Source organism: Myotis myotis, unplaced genomic scaffold, assembly GCF_014108235.1.
Source record: "Myotis myotis isolate mMyoMyo1 unplaced genomic scaffold, mMyoMyo1.p scaffold_m19_p_21, whole genome shotgun sequence".
Classification (NCBI taxonomy): domain Eukaryota; kingdom Metazoa; phylum Chordata; class Mammalia; order Chiroptera; family Vespertilionidae; genus Myotis; species Myotis myotis.
Window position 1 is genome coordinate 8,749,349 of NW_023416326.1, and position 21,639 is coordinate 8,770,987.

At 41.8% G+C, this 21,639-nt stretch overlaps 1 protein-coding gene across 2 annotated transcripts in view; it reads left to right on the forward strand.

Annotated features, from left to right (window-relative positions):
• The window catches only part of GPATCH2 (G-patch domain containing 2), an 87,964-nt gene extending 74,371 nt beyond the window's left edge, over window positions 1-13,593 (forward strand). For both annotated transcript variants that reach the window (XM_036354846.1, XM_036354847.1), the window contains exons 9-10: window positions 5,489-5,577; window positions 13,105-13,593. In XM_036354846.1, coding sequence (XP_036210739.1) covers window positions 5,489-5,577; window positions 13,105-13,334 — 319 coding nt within the window. In that variant the 3' untranslated portion in view covers window positions 13,335-13,593. The remainder of the gene's footprint in view (window positions 1-5,488; window positions 5,578-13,104) is intronic.
• The last annotated feature ends 8,046 nt before the right edge of the window (window positions 13,594-21,639 follow it).

Sequence of the window (21,639 nt, forward strand, 5' to 3'; positions counted from 1 at the left end):
CGGGGCGCCAGGTTAGGAAGGTTAAAGGAGAAGGAACACTGAGGTGGGCGTGCGCTGGGAGAAGCTGGGAGGGAGAAAGAGCAGACTCTCCAAGCGAGGCAGGGCAGGAAACAGAAAGGCGTGTTCCGAAGTCGGTCGAATGCATTGGTCCGGTTCACGCGTGTACGTGGCGTTGGTGACTCACAGGTCCTTACAAGACAGCCTGAAGGCGTCGGGCAGATGTGGGGAGCACGCTGTGCGCACCGTGGGAGCTAAGATGTAACAGCAGCTCTTCCAAATAGCTTTCTAGAAACGACTGTGTTGTTTGCTCTATGAAGAGAGACACTTCCCTCCAGGTGTGGGACTGTCCTCGTCCACGGACACGCAGCCCGTCCTAACACCTGCCTGAACCGCACAAAGCATCCCCACCACCTCCAGGTGCCATTGGTGTCGCCAGTGAAGGGGCACAAAAGGCAGAAGCATTTAAGTGAGCTGTTTGGGGACACAGACGTCTGCTTATTGTCACAGGCGAGGAATGACATCGTAGGCCAGCTGACCCTCGGGGCCTCCGATTAAGCTTGGAAGTCAGCCCAGCGGAGAAGCAAGACACTGTCGATGTAGGAAGTACCAAGTGGAGGCCAAGAGAAAACTCGCAGCGATGGACGGACAGAGCCAGTCGATGGGTTTCAGAGTTGTGAGCCTCTCTGGGGCTATTACTGGGTTTTTGAAATGAAAATAAGTGCTTTACTCATATACGCTCTGACACATTTAAAGCAAGCCCAACCGAACATTAAAGAAAAATTTAAAATTTCTACTAGCTACCAAAACATACCTACTTGTGATTTAGAAATGACCCTCATTATAGCCTTATGATAGCATATTGATAGCGTTGAAATGTAATGGCTGTGAAATGTAATGGCCGCGTTTATCCGGTGGGTGTTCCGTGACACCCTACATGAGCCAAGCGCCTGCCCTGTTACCCCACCAAGTGCCCTTCATCAGTCCCCCTTAACCGAGGGAGCCTGGGTAAGGGATTTCACTTCCCTGGGCCCTGGGCTTCTGATCTGTAAAGTGGAGATGGTAACATTAGTAAGATGTGCAGCTAGCATTGCTTCTAGTGTGCAAATGTTCTACACAAACGGTTTCTAAGTAAAATCTTCAGAAAGACCTTTGGGATGAGTCCTGGTCTTATCACAGTTCTGGAAGGTAAGGAAATGGAGAGAAAGAGAGTCCCTCGCGCCACTGAGGGGTAAACGTCCTCCCACATGGACAAAAATGGGGACAGGTTGGGTTTTTCTGAGACCTAGTTGGGGAAGCAGAAATGGTGACGGGGTGGGGGGGGGGGGGGACAAGTTCTGACTCCCTGACTCATCCCACATGCACATGAGGCCACGGAACCCACAGCTGAACTCACACCCCAGCCTCCACGCGTGGACCATCTGATCGTGCCTTTGACCACAAAATCCCTTCAGCTGCCCTAACCACTTGCTTTTATTACTTCCATTGTGTGCTATTTTCTAATTTACCTCATTTTAACTTGCGTTTTTTGCTGTTTTCTAATTCACCTGGCCATGATTTGTATCTCTTGTTGTTGTTGCTGCATGCTCATGGTAAAATAAAATCCAGTAACAATGGGAGGCATAAAGAACACTCTCACAGAAGGCCACCACACAGAAAGGTGTGACAAGAAAGGGGAAGGTTGGAATAGAGCGAGGGGCCCAGTGACGGGCCACTAGGCCCGAGTTCAGTGCCCTTCGTCAAGTCTGGGTCGTTCTGAAGGGATGGGGCATGGGCTGAGGCAGGGTGGTTAAGTCCAGTGGCCACAGCCAGAGAGAGAAAAGGCCCCAGGACCCAGACCTGGTCAGGGTGTGACGGACACCACCAAACGCAAAGGGTTCTTCATGCACAAGAAGGGGCTTTGAGAGCAAATACCAGGAAAGACAAGGACTTGATGCGATCCTAGGAATTAAGAAAGAGAACATCTGCACAGGCTGGATCGCCCAGCCCCCACCCTCCCCTCTGCCCCCATGGCCCCCGCAGTGACACAGTGGCCCTAGCTCACTTCTGTGCAGCTGGCGCCCTGTCCGGGCTGATATTTTTCTAACTGACAGTGAGTGTTGTTGCCAGATGCCGGGCCCCGTAGTCACAGCTGCTTGTCTCTCCTCTGCAGCTTGTCGGGGCTGCTTGGGAACACGTTCTATCCAGGGGGCAGCTTTAACTGGGCCTCATTCCCTGAAAAGCCTCTATTTGTAAACACTAGGCTGGAGAGACACGCTCCGATGGTCTCCTCTTTCATGCTACTGTGTCTGACACGCTGCGTCCGTCCTCAGAGCCCAGGTCAGAAGCCAGGTTCCAGGCGAGGGAGTTCTCCCTGGGATTTTCTCCTTCTGCCTCTTGTTTTCTGAGTTGTTATTATTATTTTTTCTTTTGGACAACACGCCCCGTTTCCCACCACCGCACTATCTAAAGGGATGATAGGATATGTGAGTGAAGTCTGTTTCAAAAGAAAAAAAAAGTGACTTCTTTGTGAGCTCTGCTTTTCTACTGTTTAGTAGGAAATTTAACAATCAGTGTATGGGAAACTGTGGTTCAGGTCATAACTACGTGCTAGTGCTTATGAATAACGAGACAGCATTCTTCCTGTAGCCTCTCCGCTTAAATACTGTGTCTGTGACCCCCAGTGTGGAAGGCGTCATTAGATACCGAATCATCAGGCTTTGATTGGTCTACTACCCGCTTTTCCATCGTAAGCCAGTCCTCTGAATAAGTACACGGATAGGGTTGACTGTTCATTTCCATATGGTGTCTTACAAAAGGGTCTTAAACGTTATCCTTTAGTAACTTTGGGTCTGTTCGTAGGACAAGGCACTGTCATTTTTCAGAGCACCACAGCCAAACAGAAACACAGAAATGGCCAACTCTCGCCTCCACTCATAACCCAAGTGCTCAGCTTTGCAAAGGCCAACGACTCATTTAGACCAAAGCAACACGGCCGCCTCTGAGACATCCACTGATTTTAAATTAAATAATGACTGCTATGTTTTACATAAAGAGTAAGAACTAAATGACAGGGTAGACCTTCCTTGGTATTGTTTGTAGCAACTCCACTGCACTGTCTAAGGCAGCGGTTCTCAACCTTCTGGCCTTTCAAATACAGTTCCTCATGTTGTGACCCAACCATAAAATTATTTTCGTTGCTACTTCATAACTGTAATGTTGCTACTGTTATGAATGGTAATGTAAATATCTGATATGCAGGATGGTCTTAGGCGACCCCTGTGAAAGGGTCGTTCAACCGCCAAAGGGGTCGTGACCCACAGGTTGAGAACCGCTGGAAGGGAAAAGGGGGGGCGCACGGGGGGGGACAAGCCTAAAAGGGGGAATCTTCCCAATCCATAGTCCGGATCCCTCCCCGCTGGAGCAGGGAGCCAGTTCCTGACAATTCCTGGACTACAGCGAGCTGGTCTCATGGCTCAGGTCTTCAGGTTCTAGAAAGAATGGGTTTCCTTTGCTTTCTGTTTTCTCTAACTTGGAGTTGAGAAGAAATTGCCCATGACTGCAAGGGTATCTTCTAAAAGCATAGTTTTCCATGGAAGCACAGATTTTTCTCCCAACCAAAGGAAAAAAGGCACATTAAATGCAACCTGTTATGTAAAGACTAAAAGTAAAATCTCTGGCAATTGTTAATAATGTTGGTTTTTGCCTGCCATTGCCACCACTGTCCCTAATTACTCCAGACCCTATGACTTTGTCTCCCTGCTCAGACTTGAAACTCTCCCAATAGGACTTGAACATTTCCTTCTCTGGTATCTCCTGTACCCTCTCTCTCTCCTGCTCTCCGCATTTTCACTACCACTATGGGGTCTTATGCTGAGTCAGGAGTAGATACTAATACTTGCTGAATCAGTGAACTCATTACTTTTGGATAAAAAGGATGTGTCTTTTCTGGTACTTTAATTTTTTATTTCTATGCTTCTCTGATGTTGTAATTTTATTTTAAATTTCTATTTTTTTAATTTTAAAAGTAGATGTGATCATAACCATTGATTTTCCTTGTCTCTGTGAGCCATAGAGCACACCACAAAAGCCAATAAAAATGTTAGTTATGCATGTTAATGAACACTTTGACATATATGTGTGATAAATATATTTCTGCAAAGTTAGTCATTAACTGAATGAACTAAGTTTTCAAACTATCCACTGAGCCAAACCAGCTAGGGCTTAAAAATATTTAAATAATTGTATTTAATTATTCTGTAACAGGGAAACACTATGCACTCCAAATAATGGCAAGAGAAATACCCATTTGCATCCTGTACTGGTGTATTTCTTTGGTTGTGTATAGCCCCTTGAATTAGCTGATCGTTAATTATACTTTACTTTGTGCCTTATGGATAGAACTTATATTTAATTTTATTCCACAACTCCCAAGGTTTCATAATATTTAAACACCTGAGTGCATCTGCATAACCACATATTTGGGTTCTTAATTGATATTTTGCTTTTAAGTTTTTCTCTAATAAGCTGGATGTTTTCAAATTGGGTTCTATAAGACTTGAAGCTACTACTACATATCTCTGTGAATTACTAAAAGAGCGTGTACTCCCATAAATGACACGCTTCGTTTATTTCTGCTTCATGACCACCAGACACGGGCTCAACCAATGTCAGGGACTAAGATCCAGGAAGTGGACAGGGTCCCTCTGTAGCCTGAAGAATCTGAAGACCTTTACGTCCTTTCCATGTTTGTAATACTTTGTCTTGGTTTCCAATGGGCGATTTCTAATTTCCCCAAATCTGTTTAATTCAAGAACCCACGATGAGGCAGAATAATCTAACTCTAACTAGATCCAAGAATAGCAGAAGGTTCTCATATGCTGTGTCTTTACGAATATGATCCAATACCCCATTAGTCTGTTCAGGAGCAGCAGACCGGCATTAATGCATTCCCAGGATGTTGCTTCACCTAACTGGTAATTAACTGAGGAATTCTAATCATATGAATTATAAGGGAGAGCATCGCTGTTTTCTTCTTCCTATTGAAAATGTTTTAAGAGAATTTGCTGCCGCATAATATCCTCAAAGAAATTGATCATACTTTTCCTGTAATAAATGTTGTTCTGACAGTAAAGCATTAGTAACCAATTGATAACCTAGCAACAATATTGTGATCTCTTTAGATAATTAATCTTAGCTATTTTCCTGTCAGAAGCCACAGCGCTTGATTTTATGTTGAGCCAGAAAGATTGCCAGTTTTGAAAATTAAAAAGCATTCCTTTTATATTATTCATTCCAGTAACAATTTATGGTGGCGCATTTAGCTGCTGAACGCTTGTCAACAAACGTAATTATGTTTCGATATAAACAAGATTGGTGGTTTTACGATGCCGCTCCATCTTGGTTGAGAACCTTTGGATTTAGGTTCAGATTGTACAAGCTGTGTGTTTGTGTATCATGCTTTTTCTCCATTGTTAATAGTTTGTTTGTTTTTTCTGATAATTGCCCGTAGGCAAACCAGTATGCATTTAGGATCCTTGTGCATGGGAGATGTCAAACGGAGAAGGAAGGCAGCACCCTTGCCTGGACCTCCTACAACAGGTAAAAGGAAGGGGGCAGAGCACACGTGTGAGGTTCATGAGTCATCAAGAATAAAATAGTGATCATTCTTCATCACTGCGCCTAAGAAGAGGCACGGTTGCCAGCAACTGTTACATCGTTTGCATTTGGTGTAGAGATGGATGCACGTTGCTTCTGTAGAGGTTTTAGGCAGCCCACCAATGAAGTATTCACTCTCCACCTGCCCCAATGAAGGCTTTGTGAGAGGTATTAAAGGGCACAGAATCTTCAAAGGCTGTGTCTTTGGCCTCAAGGAGTGTAGATTTGTTGGCGGGGGTAGAGGGGTGAGGCATAAAAGGTAAATAAGCACAGAAGAGATTAATAGTAATAAACGCAAAAGTTTAGGCTCACCTAGCTGCATGGCTTGGTAGTTGAGCGTTGACCTATGAACCAGAAAGTCACGGTTCGATTCCTGGTCAGGCACATGCCAGGGTTGCTGGCTCAATCCCCAGTGGCGGGTGTGCAGGAGGCAGCTAATCAATGATTCTCTCTTATCATTGATGTTTCTATCTCTCCTTTCCCTTCATCTCTGAAATAAAATATATATAAGTTTAAGCTCAGCCTCCAAATCAAGTAGATGAGAAGCTGGCCGTGACTGGGGCCGTCTGGTGTCTAGTCCCAGAGTTGTCGTTCCTTATTAGACAACGTTCACATCAGAATAAAACATCCCTCAGCATTTCCACCTCAAGAGCCATGTCACTGGAAGAGCATGTCATGCTAATGAGTGTGGCACAGGGAAACCACAAGTGCTGACAGAGAGAAGTCACTGGACCAGAGGGGACAGGGAGCCTTTCTAGAGGGGTAATGACTCCAGCGTGGTTGAGGGAGATGAATAGATTAGCATGTACTGCAGAAACCTCACGCAAGAGCAATGGTAAGGGAGGCAGAGATGGGGGGACCAGGAATAAGGGAGAGCCCACTGGGCATGAAGAAGTGGACGCCCACATAGGAATAAACAGCAGTTGCATGCACGTGATGCAGCCAGATGACCATGAGAAAACGTTTTCAGCGCAGATACTCGGTCAATTACAAAGACTAACAGCCTTGTTCTCTTGCATGGAGTCCTTAACCATCCAGATTTATAAACATTCTCTTAACTTCATCTGGGAAACCCTTTGTAGGAAACGTTATTTTTTTTTCTCACAATTATAGACTATGAAAATAATATTCATGTGAATAGCAGAGTAAGCAGTGAGAAGGGAAAATAAATAAATATATATAATATACATACACACATATGTATACACACACATATATAATCTTAATGTGGGGATTGGGGGCGGGAGGAAAGATGTGAAGCTTAAATTCTATTTAGGGGACCTATCCCATAGTTCAGCACCCAAAAAAAAATTAAAAAAAAATGGAAGAGTAATTTAAAATTAGAGCACTCATCCAGTATCCTCATCCATATAAAAGGCTACATTCTGAAATTATGCCTGTGGTTATAACATCTGATCTTCTAGTTGTATTGAATTTTCAGAAAATGGACATTAGAAACACTTGTGTGTAGAATGTGTTTCTTTTGATGTAGAATAGTATTTATTACTTACTGGATACCTACTCTGTACCAGAAACTTCACTATTTCATTTTATCTTTACAACTACTTTATGAGCTGGTCATTATCATCACTTTATACCACAAAATTAAAAATCACAGAAGTGTGAGGATATTCTCTATGTATAATATTGATGGCAAAGGGAGGTTTCGAGCCCACACCTGCATGACCCCTAAACCCATGTTCTTTCTATGACAACTTACTCAAGACCTTTTTGTAAGACTATATCTGTGAAGTCTATCTCATTGCATATGCTTACTTGAACACTATTACATATCGTAAGTTTCATAGAAGATTCATCTAAATATTGCTATGCAAAGATACAGAATATTAATTAGAGCACTTGTAATACATCTCTTTATGTGGGAACATATAGCCACTTTCAGATCAAATAACATGTTATAAGTTCTTGAGTTCAAATCTCTCATAGGCAGGTGTAGGCTTCTTAATGCCCTTGTTCCATTGAATGGTCCCCTGAATTCTCTTGTCTTTCAGTGATTCAGACATTAGTGGCAGAGACAGAACAAGCGTAGGAATGGGAGTGCAGCACCTTCATGCCAGCAATCAGGAGCAGACAACAGCTGGATCAGGCCCTCACTCTCTCAACACATGTGCAGGGAGAAGGAAAATGCAGAATGGTCGAGGAGGGTGGTATAATTATTTCTGCGAGGTGGTTCTGACGTTACAATTCAATAGTGCCAGAGGGAACCACTTATAAGGAGTATGTGTTGAAAATTGTCAGAAAATTAGGCACTTTCACTTTATAATTCCAAACATTAAACTTTAGCCTAAAACATTTAGAAGCTCACACCAGCATATTCCAGATGTTATACCACTAAAGTGCTGTGATTTTCTTAAGATTCTGGATTTTTATTATATTACTAGATTTTTTTTTCCTTCAAATTTCCTTCAAGAATAAAACTCATAAAACTTTTTATGATTATTGAAAAAGCAGTGACGTAGGAGAATTGTGTCACTCATATCCAGAACAGTCTCAAATCCAAGCACACCAGTTCCTCTCCAAGAGGAGGAGAGTGAGGTCATTTAAAAGATCTCAGTTTCTAAAAGAATTTCTTCCAATATTAATGAATCAACTCCAAGGTGAAGACTATTATTCGAATCAAGTAAGAAATGCTTTTGCATAAATACACTTTGATAATGAGGTCGTGAATTCTAGATTGTCTTGTCTCTGAAATTGTCATTTTCAAATTCTGGAATATAGTTAGTCACATAATAAGGAGTCAGTTATATCTGTCAGCTTCCAAAGTTGAGTTAGCAGGTAGAGAGTTAAAGAGACTTTTTTCACCTTTTTATAGACCCTTTGTAGACCTCTCAAAAAACACACTGAATTGAGATATATTTTCACAATTCCTGCCTTTAGTCAACATTCCATCTGAGCTGGAAAAATGCAGGTGAAGATCACCTCATTTATAATATGGAAGAAGAGCTAAAAGCCTGACAGCTTGAACATTGTTTAATGATCCCCTCTGATTTACATGTGAACTATTATGCAGTCAAACAGCAGGTTAAGAAAAGATTTACCAAAAGAACTGTCAGGAAATTAGGTGCATTCACTTTATAAATCCAAACTGAGTTAATACAATAATTTAGGACCCTAAATATAAAGTGGTATGTTATATACATAATAAATATTATTTTTTAAAAAGACTTAACAAGTCTTTTATGAAATTAATAACCCAAAATGTGATCATCTTTACCTGCTTACTGTGTTGAAAATTGTACCCACCCCATCTTAGCACCAGCATGAAGCGTAAGTTTCATCGCTTCATAAGGCTGTGCACTAGCCAGCAGCATTATCGCTTGAACATTTATTAATTGTGACAGGAACACCAAGTTTATTTCAGTGCTTTAGCTTATTTACTGCTCCTTCACCTTTGTAGTTTGTATTGACAAAGTAAAATGAATATTGATAAGGTTGGATATTGATTTTTTTAAATGTATGGCTTGTTCCCTGCCTCATTCAAAGTCACATAGGCAGAGACAGTGGGTGTCGCCGCAGCAAGGATGGAGAGTTACTATTCTAAAATTGAGAACTGTTGAAGCAAGAAGGCTTGCCAGCAGAATGCATTTTATTGTTTGAAAAATGTCATCTGTAAAGGTGAAGAAAAGCCGTGAACAAAATAGGAGGAATATTATTAACGCATTTTTAAAAGGCAGTCAGCAATGTTGGTTATGGTCTGTGTTTGTGGTGGAAGTCACAGCTTATGGAGGATATGAAAATTAAAAGATGTAAATATGCTTATTACTATTATGGCAATTACCTTTTTTAAATGTTTTGTCCACTATACATTACTAAATTCATTGTTATCCAAAATGAGTTTCTGCTGTTACTATTTTGATTTCTAGTGAAATAATATCATAGGGAAAATAGTCACCAGAGGAGTCCACCTTTTTTCTGTACATTTTAAATTATACAAAATTATATAAATTGCTCCAATGTAACAGTGTTTGCTTTCACTTTCTCCTTATTGTTGAAAGTTACAGATGTCCCCTTTTCACCCATTCGCCCCCTTGTACCTCACTCTGGGGCCCTCCACAGGCCTCCACCACACTATTGTCTGTGTCCATGGGTTATGCATCTATGCATACAAGTTCCCTGTTTAATCTCCTCCCGCCCCCCACTTCCCTCTGAGATTTGTCAGTCTGTTGTATGCCTCCATGTCTCTGGATCTATTTTGTTTGTCAGTTTATTTCGTTCTTAGGCCCAGAAATCAGGATTTTAAAAAGATTCCCAGGTGATTCTAATGTGCAGCCAAGGTTGAGAACCACTGTCTTATATAATAAAAGACCAATATGCAAATTGACCGAATGGAGGAACAACCAGTCACTATGATGCGTACTGACCACCAGGGGGCAGACGCTCAACGCAGGAGCTGCCCCCTGGTGGTCATTGCTCTTGCTGAGGAGCAGCGAGCAGGTGAGCAGTAAGGAACAAGGGGTCCTGGACTGCAAGAGGATGCAGGCGGAGCTGAAGGACCCCTGCCTGCCCCCCCGCCCCAGTACAAGAAATTTCGTGCACCAGGCCTTTTAGTAACAAAATAACCTTCCTGAATACTTAAGGCACAAAAGGCAGGTTGTAAATTATAGTAATGGCTGAAGATTTTTAAACAGTGCACTTTTTATTAAAAGTCACCCTGAACAGCCCAGCCGGTGTGGGTCAGTGGTTGAGCATCAAACGGTGAACCAGGTTCATAATTTCTTTTTAAATGAAATAATAAAAATATTTGACAGAGAGTAGTAACACCTACCACTTTCTGTACTTAATGCTGCTTCTTTTCTTTCTTAAACAGTAATCAAAACCTATGATCCTAAGTTAGTTACTGAGAACTACAGGCAGTATTATAACTTAATAGTTTAATAACATCACTAGTAATAACAATAGCCCTGGCCCTGGGCTGGCTAGTCAAGTGCGGGGGAAGGATGGGGAGGTAGTGCATGTGGACCACGGAACACCTTCTGAGCCCAGGGCAGGGACAGAAGCAGGCTCACGAGGCGATGCGGGGAGCAGCATGTCACCTCCCCTTTCCACTGGCTGCTTATCCAACATCAATACAACGCTTTAGGAGCCAAATTACTAAACAAGCTGCCAATTAGGCTTGCAGTCAGCTGGACAGATTAGCAGCTAGGAGAGGCCGGTACAAGATTTTCATCTCTTGAGCCAATTACGCAAGTGAATTACCATCCGCAGTGGTTTTTGGAAGATGTGAGGGGAGAGGACCGAATGGGCTATAATAGATACGAGAGCTCCAACATCAGGCGGGTTGGGAGGGAGCACGCGGAGGGTTATTGCTAAAATTGCCCTAGCGGGAGGAGCGCCTTCCAGGGAAGAACTTAAAGGATTTAGCGCTGCCAGGAGCAAAAGACAAGGAAAATTGTGGTGGTGGTGTGCTGAGCAGAGGCTGAGCTGTGCCCTCCCATGCCTTAATCTCATAAAAAGAAAAAGGATGGGAAACCAACAGTATATTTCATTCTAGAATCAAAGTATCTCTCTATTGTTTGGTTTGGGTGGTTTGTTTTTTTTTAAGGTTGTATGGAAAAGCCATTGCTTTTTTTTGTTTTGTTTTTGCTTTTTTGATGAGTCTGTGTTTCTATGTGGAAAGATTTAGCATTGGAGACATTTAATATTTCTTTTTTGTTTGTTTTTCTTCAAAGTACAAGATGATGCTTTGCTTTATTTTATTTTCATTAAGGAGCGAAACTAGCATTTTTAAAAAGAGAGGGAATGGATTCCTTTCCACCTACATGAAAACACAGCACTCCAGGGCCACTATCTTTGAAATACCAACATTTTAAAATCATGATAGTGAATCAGTTTTCCTTTGCTCTTCACTTGAGAACAGAATGTATCACACTTCAGCAGTTTTTGCAGGGACATTTTGAATTGGCCTTATTTTTTTTCTTAAATATTAAACACATTTTAAACCTGAGATTTTGCAAGCTCTTGTATCCAAAATATGATTAAACAGATTTGTAGCCTAGAGCAGCATTAGACCTCGGATCTGATTTTAACTTATCCATTGAAATAAATTAATTCGTAGCAATCACTAAAAACATCAGGGCTATGGGAGAGAATGCTCACGTGCTGTTTAACTGAAAATACTGGTCAGTAGCTGTTCAGTAAAAAGTTATCGAGACCTTGGAGGTCTGTCTTGGTTACCACCATAATCATAATTTCAAAATAAAATTGTAGTGGCTTTTTAAATGTTTTTTTCTTTTTTATTGAACATATTGCGGTGACATCTATCTATATATATCAAAGGCTAATATGCTAAGTGTCCATCCAACTGGTCACTATGACGCGCACTGACCACCAGGGGGCAGACGCTCAATTCAGGAGCTGCCATGATGCCCACTGGTCATTTACAGAGAAACAGCACCACAGACCTGGCGCCCGCAAAGCAACACTCAGCTTCCCCCAAGTGGGGGTGGAGGTCCTGCCACCACCTCAGAGCAACAGCCCACCAAATCGCAGCTGATGCTGCCGAGACCCCATGGCGCAAAATGCAGCCCACAGTCCAGCCCAGCAAAGAACAGTGGCTGTGGGTGCCAGGTAATGATGTCACATAGCAACACCCAGCTTCCTCTCCCTAGCGACTAGCCTCCTTGGAGTTTCTTCAGCTCAGGGACATGACTTGCTTTATAGCCAGGTGGAAACATTTTACACTTTAACCAAATGTCTGTGAAGCATTTTCCCATGCCTCATCTCATTTGATCCTCACAGAATTTCTGGAGTAGGTAGATAGAAGACTCGGTGGAATCCTATTTTCTTTTCATTAGCCAGAAAATGGAGATTTAGAAAGTTTAAAAACTTGACCTGACTGAAAAGAAGAAATGGTGGACCTTGAAAATGACCAGGTTTTCTCACTGTGCAGGATATAGTCAAACACTGCTGCAGTTAAATATTTCACCCTTTGTTCTCCCTGCATGATCTACAATAATAATCTGCTTAGTGTTGATATTTACTGCTGTGCTGCTGACAATTACCTGAAAGAGAAGTTGGGGTGCTTCACTGAGCTGGAAAAAGTTTAGCCAAATCAGAAAGCAGGTCTAATTAAGCAAGTTTATCTATATATATAAAGCTCTTGCTGGTGCCAATTGCACGCATGTGTTTCGATCTGTCATGTGGATCATGAATTTGGTAGACACTTCTATTATAGAGAAAGGGCGAATAGCAATTAAAATATTTTTCCAATTAATTTCCTTTCAATGTACACAAATCTGTGCACGGGGCCACTAGTTGGTTAATAAAATTACAAGGTTTCAGGTGTATTAAAGAAGTATTTTGACAAGGCATTTATTTATTTTTTTGTAAGTAAGAGATTCCCTCCCAGGTGCCTCTGTGAAAGAAAACTGAAGAGAACATGGTTTTCTTGGCCCGAGAAGACCTTTGCCTGTGTCAGGACTAACATCCTTTGTCATTTTACATTTTCAGGATTCGTCGGAGAAAACGCCCAGCCCATCTCAGAAAACAACATAGGGAACCGCATGCTCCAGAACATGGGCTGGACACCTGGTTCGGGCCTCGGACGCGATGGCAAGGGGCTGGCCGAGCCCATTCAAGCCATGCAGAGGCCAAAGGGATTGGGACTTGGATTTCCGCTACCAAAAAGCACTCCCGCAGCCCCCAGCACCCCCATCCCCGCCTCGGGGACATCCACCTAAGAAGAAACACTTCACAGTTTTGCTTCGCTTGCTCTGTGTCCCGTTGTTCTGAAATTACAGCACAGCTTCTGTTCGTGGAGCAGAAATCGACAAGGCCTCAGACTTGTCACGCCAGCTTCCTAACCGCATCCAGTCCACGGCGACAGAGATGCGCTTTCATCCCAGCTCATGGTGCTCAAGTTCAAACCATTCCCTTTAAATGTTGTCAGCAACTTTTGGCTGTTTTTAGATATAAAGAACAGCTCACTTCTCTTATTTATTTTGATGGCAAATGCCAGTAATATCTAATGCTTTTAAGCTTGATTCATTCACATATGGGTGTGAGCCCGGGCAAATGTGAGTGCACCCAAGGGTTTCTAAAATGAGACAGGCTGGGGAGGTTGTGTCTCGAGTCACCCCGATCGAGGGTGACTCAAAAGACCCATCAGTGAGGTCCTAAGCGAATCTTTGATTGAAAGACATGTCAGTTCTATATTTGTTGAGTTTGGCGTTTGTAAGTGAGTGTGTGTGTGTGTGAGGATTCTCTAATGGGGAGAGGTACCCATTAATCTTCTAACCTTGGACAGTGTAGTGTGAAGTTCACAGTTGACCAACCGCAATTAACGTATCCCTCTGACGTTTTGACAAAAATAAACCTCATCCCTATTATCACCAGAGTGCCCTCAACATTACTTTAGTGCGTGTTTTATAAATTTTACCTCATTTAGAACATAAAGTAATTATTGAAAGAAAAATGTATTTTTTAAATTCATCATGATTGAACTATAAATTCTATTAATCTAGACCAGTGGTTCTCAACCTTCTGGCCCTTTAAATACAGTTCCTCATGTTGTGACCCAACCATAAAATTATTTTTGTTGCTACTTCATAACTGTAATGTTGCTATTGTTATGAATCGTAATGTAAATATCTGATATGCAGGATGGTCTTAGGCAACCCCTGTGAAAGGGTCGTTTGACTGCCAAAGGGGTCGCGACCCACAAGTTGAGAACCGCTGATCTAGACTGACTTCTACCTCTCTCTTCCCAAAGGTTGATTTTTTTTTTTTTTTAAAAAGATCAACTCAACTATAGTAAACTAATATTAAATTTTAACCATTGATGTATGTTAGAATATTGAACCCATTTATTTGAAGATATAAATGGCTCTCCCAAGAATTCAAATTTCAGGCCATGAGCCAACCCATTTATTTACAAGGTGAACAAAAATGAATGGAACTGATTTGCCCTTTTCACATCTTAGCAGTTTCTTTAAAACCAAGCAAAGCAAGTCATTTTTATTCTGTGCCTAGTATTGTTATGTCTGAATCACCTGCTGCATAATGTTAGAGATTCTAAATTGCTCCCTAGTTTAGAAGATGTTGATTTGTTATCTCCTTCATTAGTAATGACCAATAATAATATTTTATTTGTACTGGCCTTTATTGGTTAAGTAAAGACCAAGATAACACATGTGAATCTCCTTACTAGAGGTTTTTTTCTTTTCTATTTTTTTTTTTAGGCTTTGGTGTTTTTGGAGCAGTTTTAGGTTCACTGCAAAAGAAGTTGAAGGTATAGAGATTTCTCATAGACCCCCTGGCCCCAAACATGCACCGCTTCCCCTGTTATCAACATCCCTGACCAAAGTGGTACCTTTGTTACAACAGAGGAACCTATCCTGATACATCACCATCACCCAGTTTACATTACAGTTCACTCCTGGTGCAGCACATTCTATGGACTTGGACAAACGTATAATGACATTATAGCGTTGTACACAGTAGTTTTACTGTCCTAAAATTTCTCCGCGTTCCACTCTTAATAGGTTTTTGAAAAATCTGTAAATTCCCAAGAGATTTTTAAAGGAGGGAGAGGGTTTCTGTGTATGTCAGAGACCTTTCGGGAGTGGTCCCCTAAAGAAAACACTGCCAATTAGGGAGAGGAAGGCCTGCCTGCCCTTGGAAAGCCTGGATGATTTGCCAAATGTACATGTTTTTTAAGCATGACCTTCTCTCTTAGGGGTACAGTGGTAAGAGGACAGTTTGAGGAAATATGAACTACCAGGGGAGTTGATCTTTGGAAGCTTTCTAATTGGGTGAAGTGACTGCTATTTTGTAGCTTGTTACTTAGAAAACTGTCATTTTTAAAAAGTGCTTTTTGTTAAATACTCCTCTTAGATGTAAAGGGGGAAAGCTAGGAAAGACTGTGCAGATAGCGATCTAAAACCTTCTTTATGGTAGTTTATAGCAGTGATGGCGAACCTATGACACGCGTGTCAGGTGAAACACGAACTCATTTTTGTGGTTGATTTTTCTTTGTTAAATGGCATTTAAATATATAAAATAAATATCAAAAATATAAGTCTTTGTTTTACTATGGTTGCAAATATCAAAAAATGTCTGTATGTGACACGGCACCAGAGTTAAGTTAGAGTTTTTCAAAATGCTGACACGCCGAGCTCAAAAGGTTCGCCATCACTGGTTTATAGTTCTAGGTGTGTTCAAAAGACTTTTTTCCCCTTAAATCCCAATATTTTCTGAAGATCTGAAGCTCTTCTAAAACCCTGGCATTTTGAAAAGCCAAATTTGGAGCCACTGATAAACACACAGTAAGGTTATCCTGCGACTGGCGCCAGACGCCTGCAAACATAGCTGCTCCTTCCACTTCACCGGGCTCTAACTCCTGAGGGAAGAGCAGACCATACACAAATGGTAAAGACTGCAGCCTTCATGCATGCTTCTTACTGTCTTTTCTATCGTCCCAGGCTTCTGAGGCAACACCTCTGACACCCCATCAACATCCATCTTTTATCGGTTGAGCTGATAGGAGAAAGGGCTGACTCTTGGCTTCTAGCGCCCTCTACGTGGCTCGCAGAGGACTTAAAATAGCTCCTCTTCTATGGAAGTGCTTCACTATACGGAATCCATGAATCCATACCCAGAGTAGACAAGTGGTGATGTCCAGGCACCAATCCCCCTGCCCGGCTCTGCACAGACATTCACCAGAAGCGCACACGTCCCTGCACCATTCAGTTCTTGAGGAAAAGCAATGCAGACACATGACATCCTGCCTGTACCTGATCTTAATGGGAGAAATAAGCACAATTTAAAAATGGGACTTTTAATGTAAATCAAGTATCTTTTAAGATATGAATTCCACTAATTTATTTATGTTTTATATATAGTTATAGTTCATTTTTTACCAGTTACTATGCCCATGGAACCCAAAGCGCCCAGAGCAATTTATAATGAAGAATGTGTCATCCTTATCTCCTTAAAAAGGTGGTGAGATTTTTCTCTGCTTCTTAAAGCTGCTCGTCTACAGTAGCAAAAGCCTCCTATCACACTAATTGGTTGTGCTAAAAATTTTAGGGAGCGCATAGGTCTCTTCCATTACTGTCCAAATTGTCCATTCCCCAGCAGTAGCCAAGAGAGGCTGAGCATGAATTAGCAATTCAACTTTTTTTGTCTTTATATACTTATTATACTTGATACTGGCCAGCCTGTGTGTTCGAGTCATTCCCTCCCTCCCTTACTTTGCCTCCTTCTCTCCCTCCTCCCCTTTCCTACCTTCCTTCCCTCCCTCCTTCTTTCTTTTCTTTCTTCCCTCTTTCCCACTACTCAAATTTACTTAAGACTATATTCCCTAGAATTGTTTGCTTTCTTTATTAAATTATATGATACCCTTTTAAAAGAAAGTCCATTGCTAACTAAAATTTAACCAATTAATTAGTCTCAACTTTTCAGTACACAGATTTTTATAACTCGTACTGTGACTATCAAAGTTAAGATAATAGGGTTAAAGATAAACATAATGTATACATATGTGTGTGTTGACAGGGCACGTAAGTATGCAACATAGACATAATTGCAAAACATTGCATTTTATTAATGTCTATTTTAACATTGTGAATTGATATTCTTGTAATTAATTGAACTGACAATTGCTTCTCTTCAATATATTTTCATTTTGAGCAGATGTTTCATAAAAGGGAAAAATCATTGTTGACATGCTTTAAAAAACAATTTCTTCCTGTACTTTTTTTTTTTTTTTTAAGACAATCTAAATTGGTATTGTATAATGGAGTTGTTTAGCAAGGAATATTTTGGATTTTTATTTTATTTTATTTTGGTAAAAAGCTATATTAATAGTACAACAAAGAACCGAAGAATAAACTTAATGTTTAAGAATGTTATTTATAAGAAGTCATTGTCTTTGTGCTTTGTTTCCCTCTAAAATTAATAAAAAATAAAGTTGAAAATACTTTAAATTGTTTTTTAAATTGCTACCCATTTACAATTAACATCCAATGATGCAATTAAATCCATTGTTCATCTTTAAGCCCTGGAAAATGTCTGTTTTCCAAAAAATTTTAGATAAAAACATGGCTGAATAAATGTTTGACTTCCATTTCTTCTCAGCATTTTGGGACCTGTTCTACCATGTATTTTTCCTGTTTTTTGTTTGTTTTCTCTGAAGCTGGGCTAGACTGATGAGCTGGCTTAGGTCTCTTTCCACTCAGAGATTCTAGGATTTCAAATAGCAAGCACAGGTTCTCTCTCTCTGGCCAATGGAAACATCACAAGCCACTCCATTTCCTTCTGGAAAATTACGTTTCTCATAAACATGCTTGGATAATTTAAATATTTTATAACACTCATCACAGTGTTGAGTTCTGTTTGCTGTAAGAAGCATCTCATTTGTGACGATAACATTTTATCTTTTCTCCCTAAAAAAACGAAGTAGATCTTGTTAGAGTAAGTGGGTTTCTTTGTAATCCAATAGGTATTAAATACTCATTTATTTAACAGGCTTGCAGTAATATATACTCAACTGCCAAGCGGACCATGAAGGCTCCTTCTGCTGGGGCCTACTTAGTGAAGACTCATTACTTGGCTCACCTGACATTTTAAGTAGATCCAGATTTGTCTCCAGCGAGTCAGTGCCACTGCCTGCCAGCAGCGTGATGGACTGTTTTCACTTGGGTTTTATCTGTACATTAGGGCTGTCTTCCGTCTCTGAATTGTCAGACAGTTTAAATCTTTCTCACATTCACAGGCCCCACTCCTGGTGCATCACCCACATGTACTGTGCTTCCTCCTTAGTCTCTCAAGGATGGAGTTAGGGAGCAAGTGAAGGCTCGTTTAGTCTTTAGTTGTTTTTTGTTTTTTGTTTTTTTAGTTTGGATTTTCAGAATAAGTTGCTGGCATTGTAAATGTGTGTATAATACTTGATTTTCCAGCTATATGATGATGGAGTCAGGACAGCATCCTAAGTAAAAAGAACACCCCAAACTATTTTCCACCTGTTTTCACCTTCCTACTACCTTTCAAAGAAATGATCATTTCTTTCTGAGGACAGCATCCTATCCTATATAATAAAAGCCTAACATGCAAATTGTCCCCTAGACCAGGAGTTCAATTGGGGGGGGGGGGACCCCACCTGTACATGAATTCTTGCACTGGGCCTCTAGTTCTTTAATAAAAGCAGAAAGAATGAGAAATAGTATATTAACTCCGTATATACTTAAAAATATGCTTTCCAAACACAAACAAATTCTTACGTTCCTTATTGAGGTGAATTTCTTCAAATGCCATAGTTAGATGAGCTGGTAAGTTTTTTTTGGGGGGGGAGGGAAATGACTTAAGGTTCTGTTAGGAGGCTGCCTGGCTCACCTGTGGTTCTTTGTTGATGGCTGTCATTCACTCTGGAAACGGTGGGTAACCCATGCTACATGTATGAGGCATGGAATTCACAAAACGTTCCGAATGGCTGTGAAGCCCTGGGGAGCACACAGTCAAGGTGTGAAACCTGATTACTTCTAATACAGTGGCTGTGGTGTCTTCAGGTCCCCGGCAGGAAGTAAAGTGTTCCACATCCTGTAAGGCTTGGCTGTTGACCCTCCTGCATCTTTATACACCCGTCCTTTTCCTGGACCACTTCAACTTCCTCCCCACACATCTTCATCTGCATCATGTTTTAAAAAATATGTATTTGTATTGATTTCAGAGAGGAAACAAAAGGGAGACTCTGATAGAAACATCAATGATGAGAGAATAATTGATTGGCTGCCTCCTGCATGCCCCCTACTGGGGATCGAGCCCGCAACCTGGGCATATGCCCTGACCAGGAACTGAGCTGTGACCTCCTGGTTCATAAGTCAGTGTTCAACCACTGAGCCATGCCCCTGGGCTACGTCACATACGTTTAATATCAGGTGACAGTCTTTCCCAATGAGGAGGGCATTCCCGAGCCCAGGGACACCGGCCTTTGCTGACTGCCCTGCCGCCGGGCTCTGCACGCGGCCCCCTACGCAGGCAGCTAGCAGCAGATTTCCCCACTTGGGGAGTAATTGTCGCGCCTCAGTGACAGATGTGCAATAGAGCAGCTTCTTCAGGAAAAAATGAACAGTTTGTCCAGTATGTCAGCTCGCTCTTTTTAGTGCTGGGAGGTCTTGGCCCCATTACGGGTGATTTAGAAATTGAGGCGAGCCAGGCCCCGCTGCCCGCGCTAAAGCCTTGGTTCGGGCCCTCATCTGCATTCTGGGGCTGGCTCCCCCAGAGAGATTGGTGGAGCCCCTCCAGCCAGGAGATGAGTGTGGGCTGACAATGCCTTGATTTGTTGAGAGAGAGAATAAATGGGTTTTTCAGGAGATGAGGAAATATCACCATTACTGGCCAATTTACAGCATTTTATCTGTGCTTCAAACATGTCACTTTTGTTATTGTTGCCTGGTAATTACATAGTGAAACGGAAAGAAAACAAATTCTGGTTACGTATTCCGACGGATTGCAAAATCATATCCTGATAAATGCCCATTTATGATACACACGGATGAAAGGTTCATTTTAATTTTGAATGGCCAGCTCAGCCATAAATAGGAAAGAGGATTAAATTTCAGAGAATCTGATTACACAAAAGCAAACAGTCTTTCTCTCCACTTTTTTTCAGATCCCAGAAATTCAGGGAGGTTCGTTCCGTAAGGCATTTTCACGAACAGGATTTTCCTGAGACAAGACAAAAAGCTATTTCAGAACCGTGTCTGAAAAGGAGAACTTTGAGGGAAGCCAGATAGCTGTCTGGTTTTGGAGACCCATCCATCTCACATGGTCCTCAGAAAGCAAGTGGGCTTGTGGTAGGTGAAGTATTCCCCGCGTGGTGGAATAGCTCTGTGTTTTGAAGTTTATGTCCCGGGTTACTCCTGCAATCTCGCCAAACCTATGGATGCTAGGAAACAAATGCTTTTTCTTGTGTTTGCTCCTCTTTCGAAGACGATTTCCCCCCTTCCCTAGTTCCCATTGTTGTAAATGAATGCCGCCTGAGGAGTTTAGCTGCGCACATAGATATCAAATAGCTTATTTTTCATGAATCTCTTGTTGCTTATCCCTTCATCCCTTCTTTCTGCACATCCTGGTTTCCCTGTTTCCATTCCTTTGTCTATAGCCTTCCTCTCTTCTGGCTACAAAGATTCCCCAGTAACCGGTGTCCATTTACAGTCAGGTTAAATCTCACTTCCGTCTACCAAGCTTATAACTTGTTTATACCTTTCTAAGCACCGATTAGCAGCCTAATAACATTAAACCAGCACAAAAGCAATGTATCCACTTTTAGTTACACCCTGCACAGTGACACTGACCCGCAACTGAAATGTGACTGACTGAAGAAATGAATAATAATAGTAACAAAAGAAATTCTGCAGGCCCGAAGGCTGTAACCCCCAAATTAGGAATGTTTAAAATTGCCTCAAATGTTTGAGAATGCCCCAATCGGAATAGCTGCCTGGCCATTTAATTTAAGGGGAAATACTAAAATGCAGTGGAAAGGTTTCACACAGGGCTGCCTCTGGCCCATTTTCTTAACTAAGAGGGTGAGTTTGCAGAGACCTGTGAACGAATTGTCTGCGGGAGGTGCCAGGAGAGCAGGGGGGTCACACTCCCTCCCGAGGACACAATTTCTTCACAGGGCCAGCTGGCATTTCACGATGTCACACCCGCTGGCAGCTGTGTTGTCCCGAGACTTAGAAATAAAGGATCGATTCGGAGGTGTCGCTCCAGTCACCGGCAGGATGATAAATCCTAACTTTAACACCAAAATAAGCGGTGAACCATGATCTCCGGCTACTGCTTGGACCTTGTGTTTAACTCAATCTCCAGGTTGTCAGTGTGGCCGGGGAAGGTCTCTGGGCAGGCTCAGGATGGGCTTAAGCAACGCAAGGCTACACTGCTGGCTGCCCGCCGGGATGCCCGCATCCCAGGCCCTCAGTCCCCAAAGTGGTTTTTGAAATCTGAATAAGCGCTCAGCGAGCATCTACAAAACTGTGGCTTGTC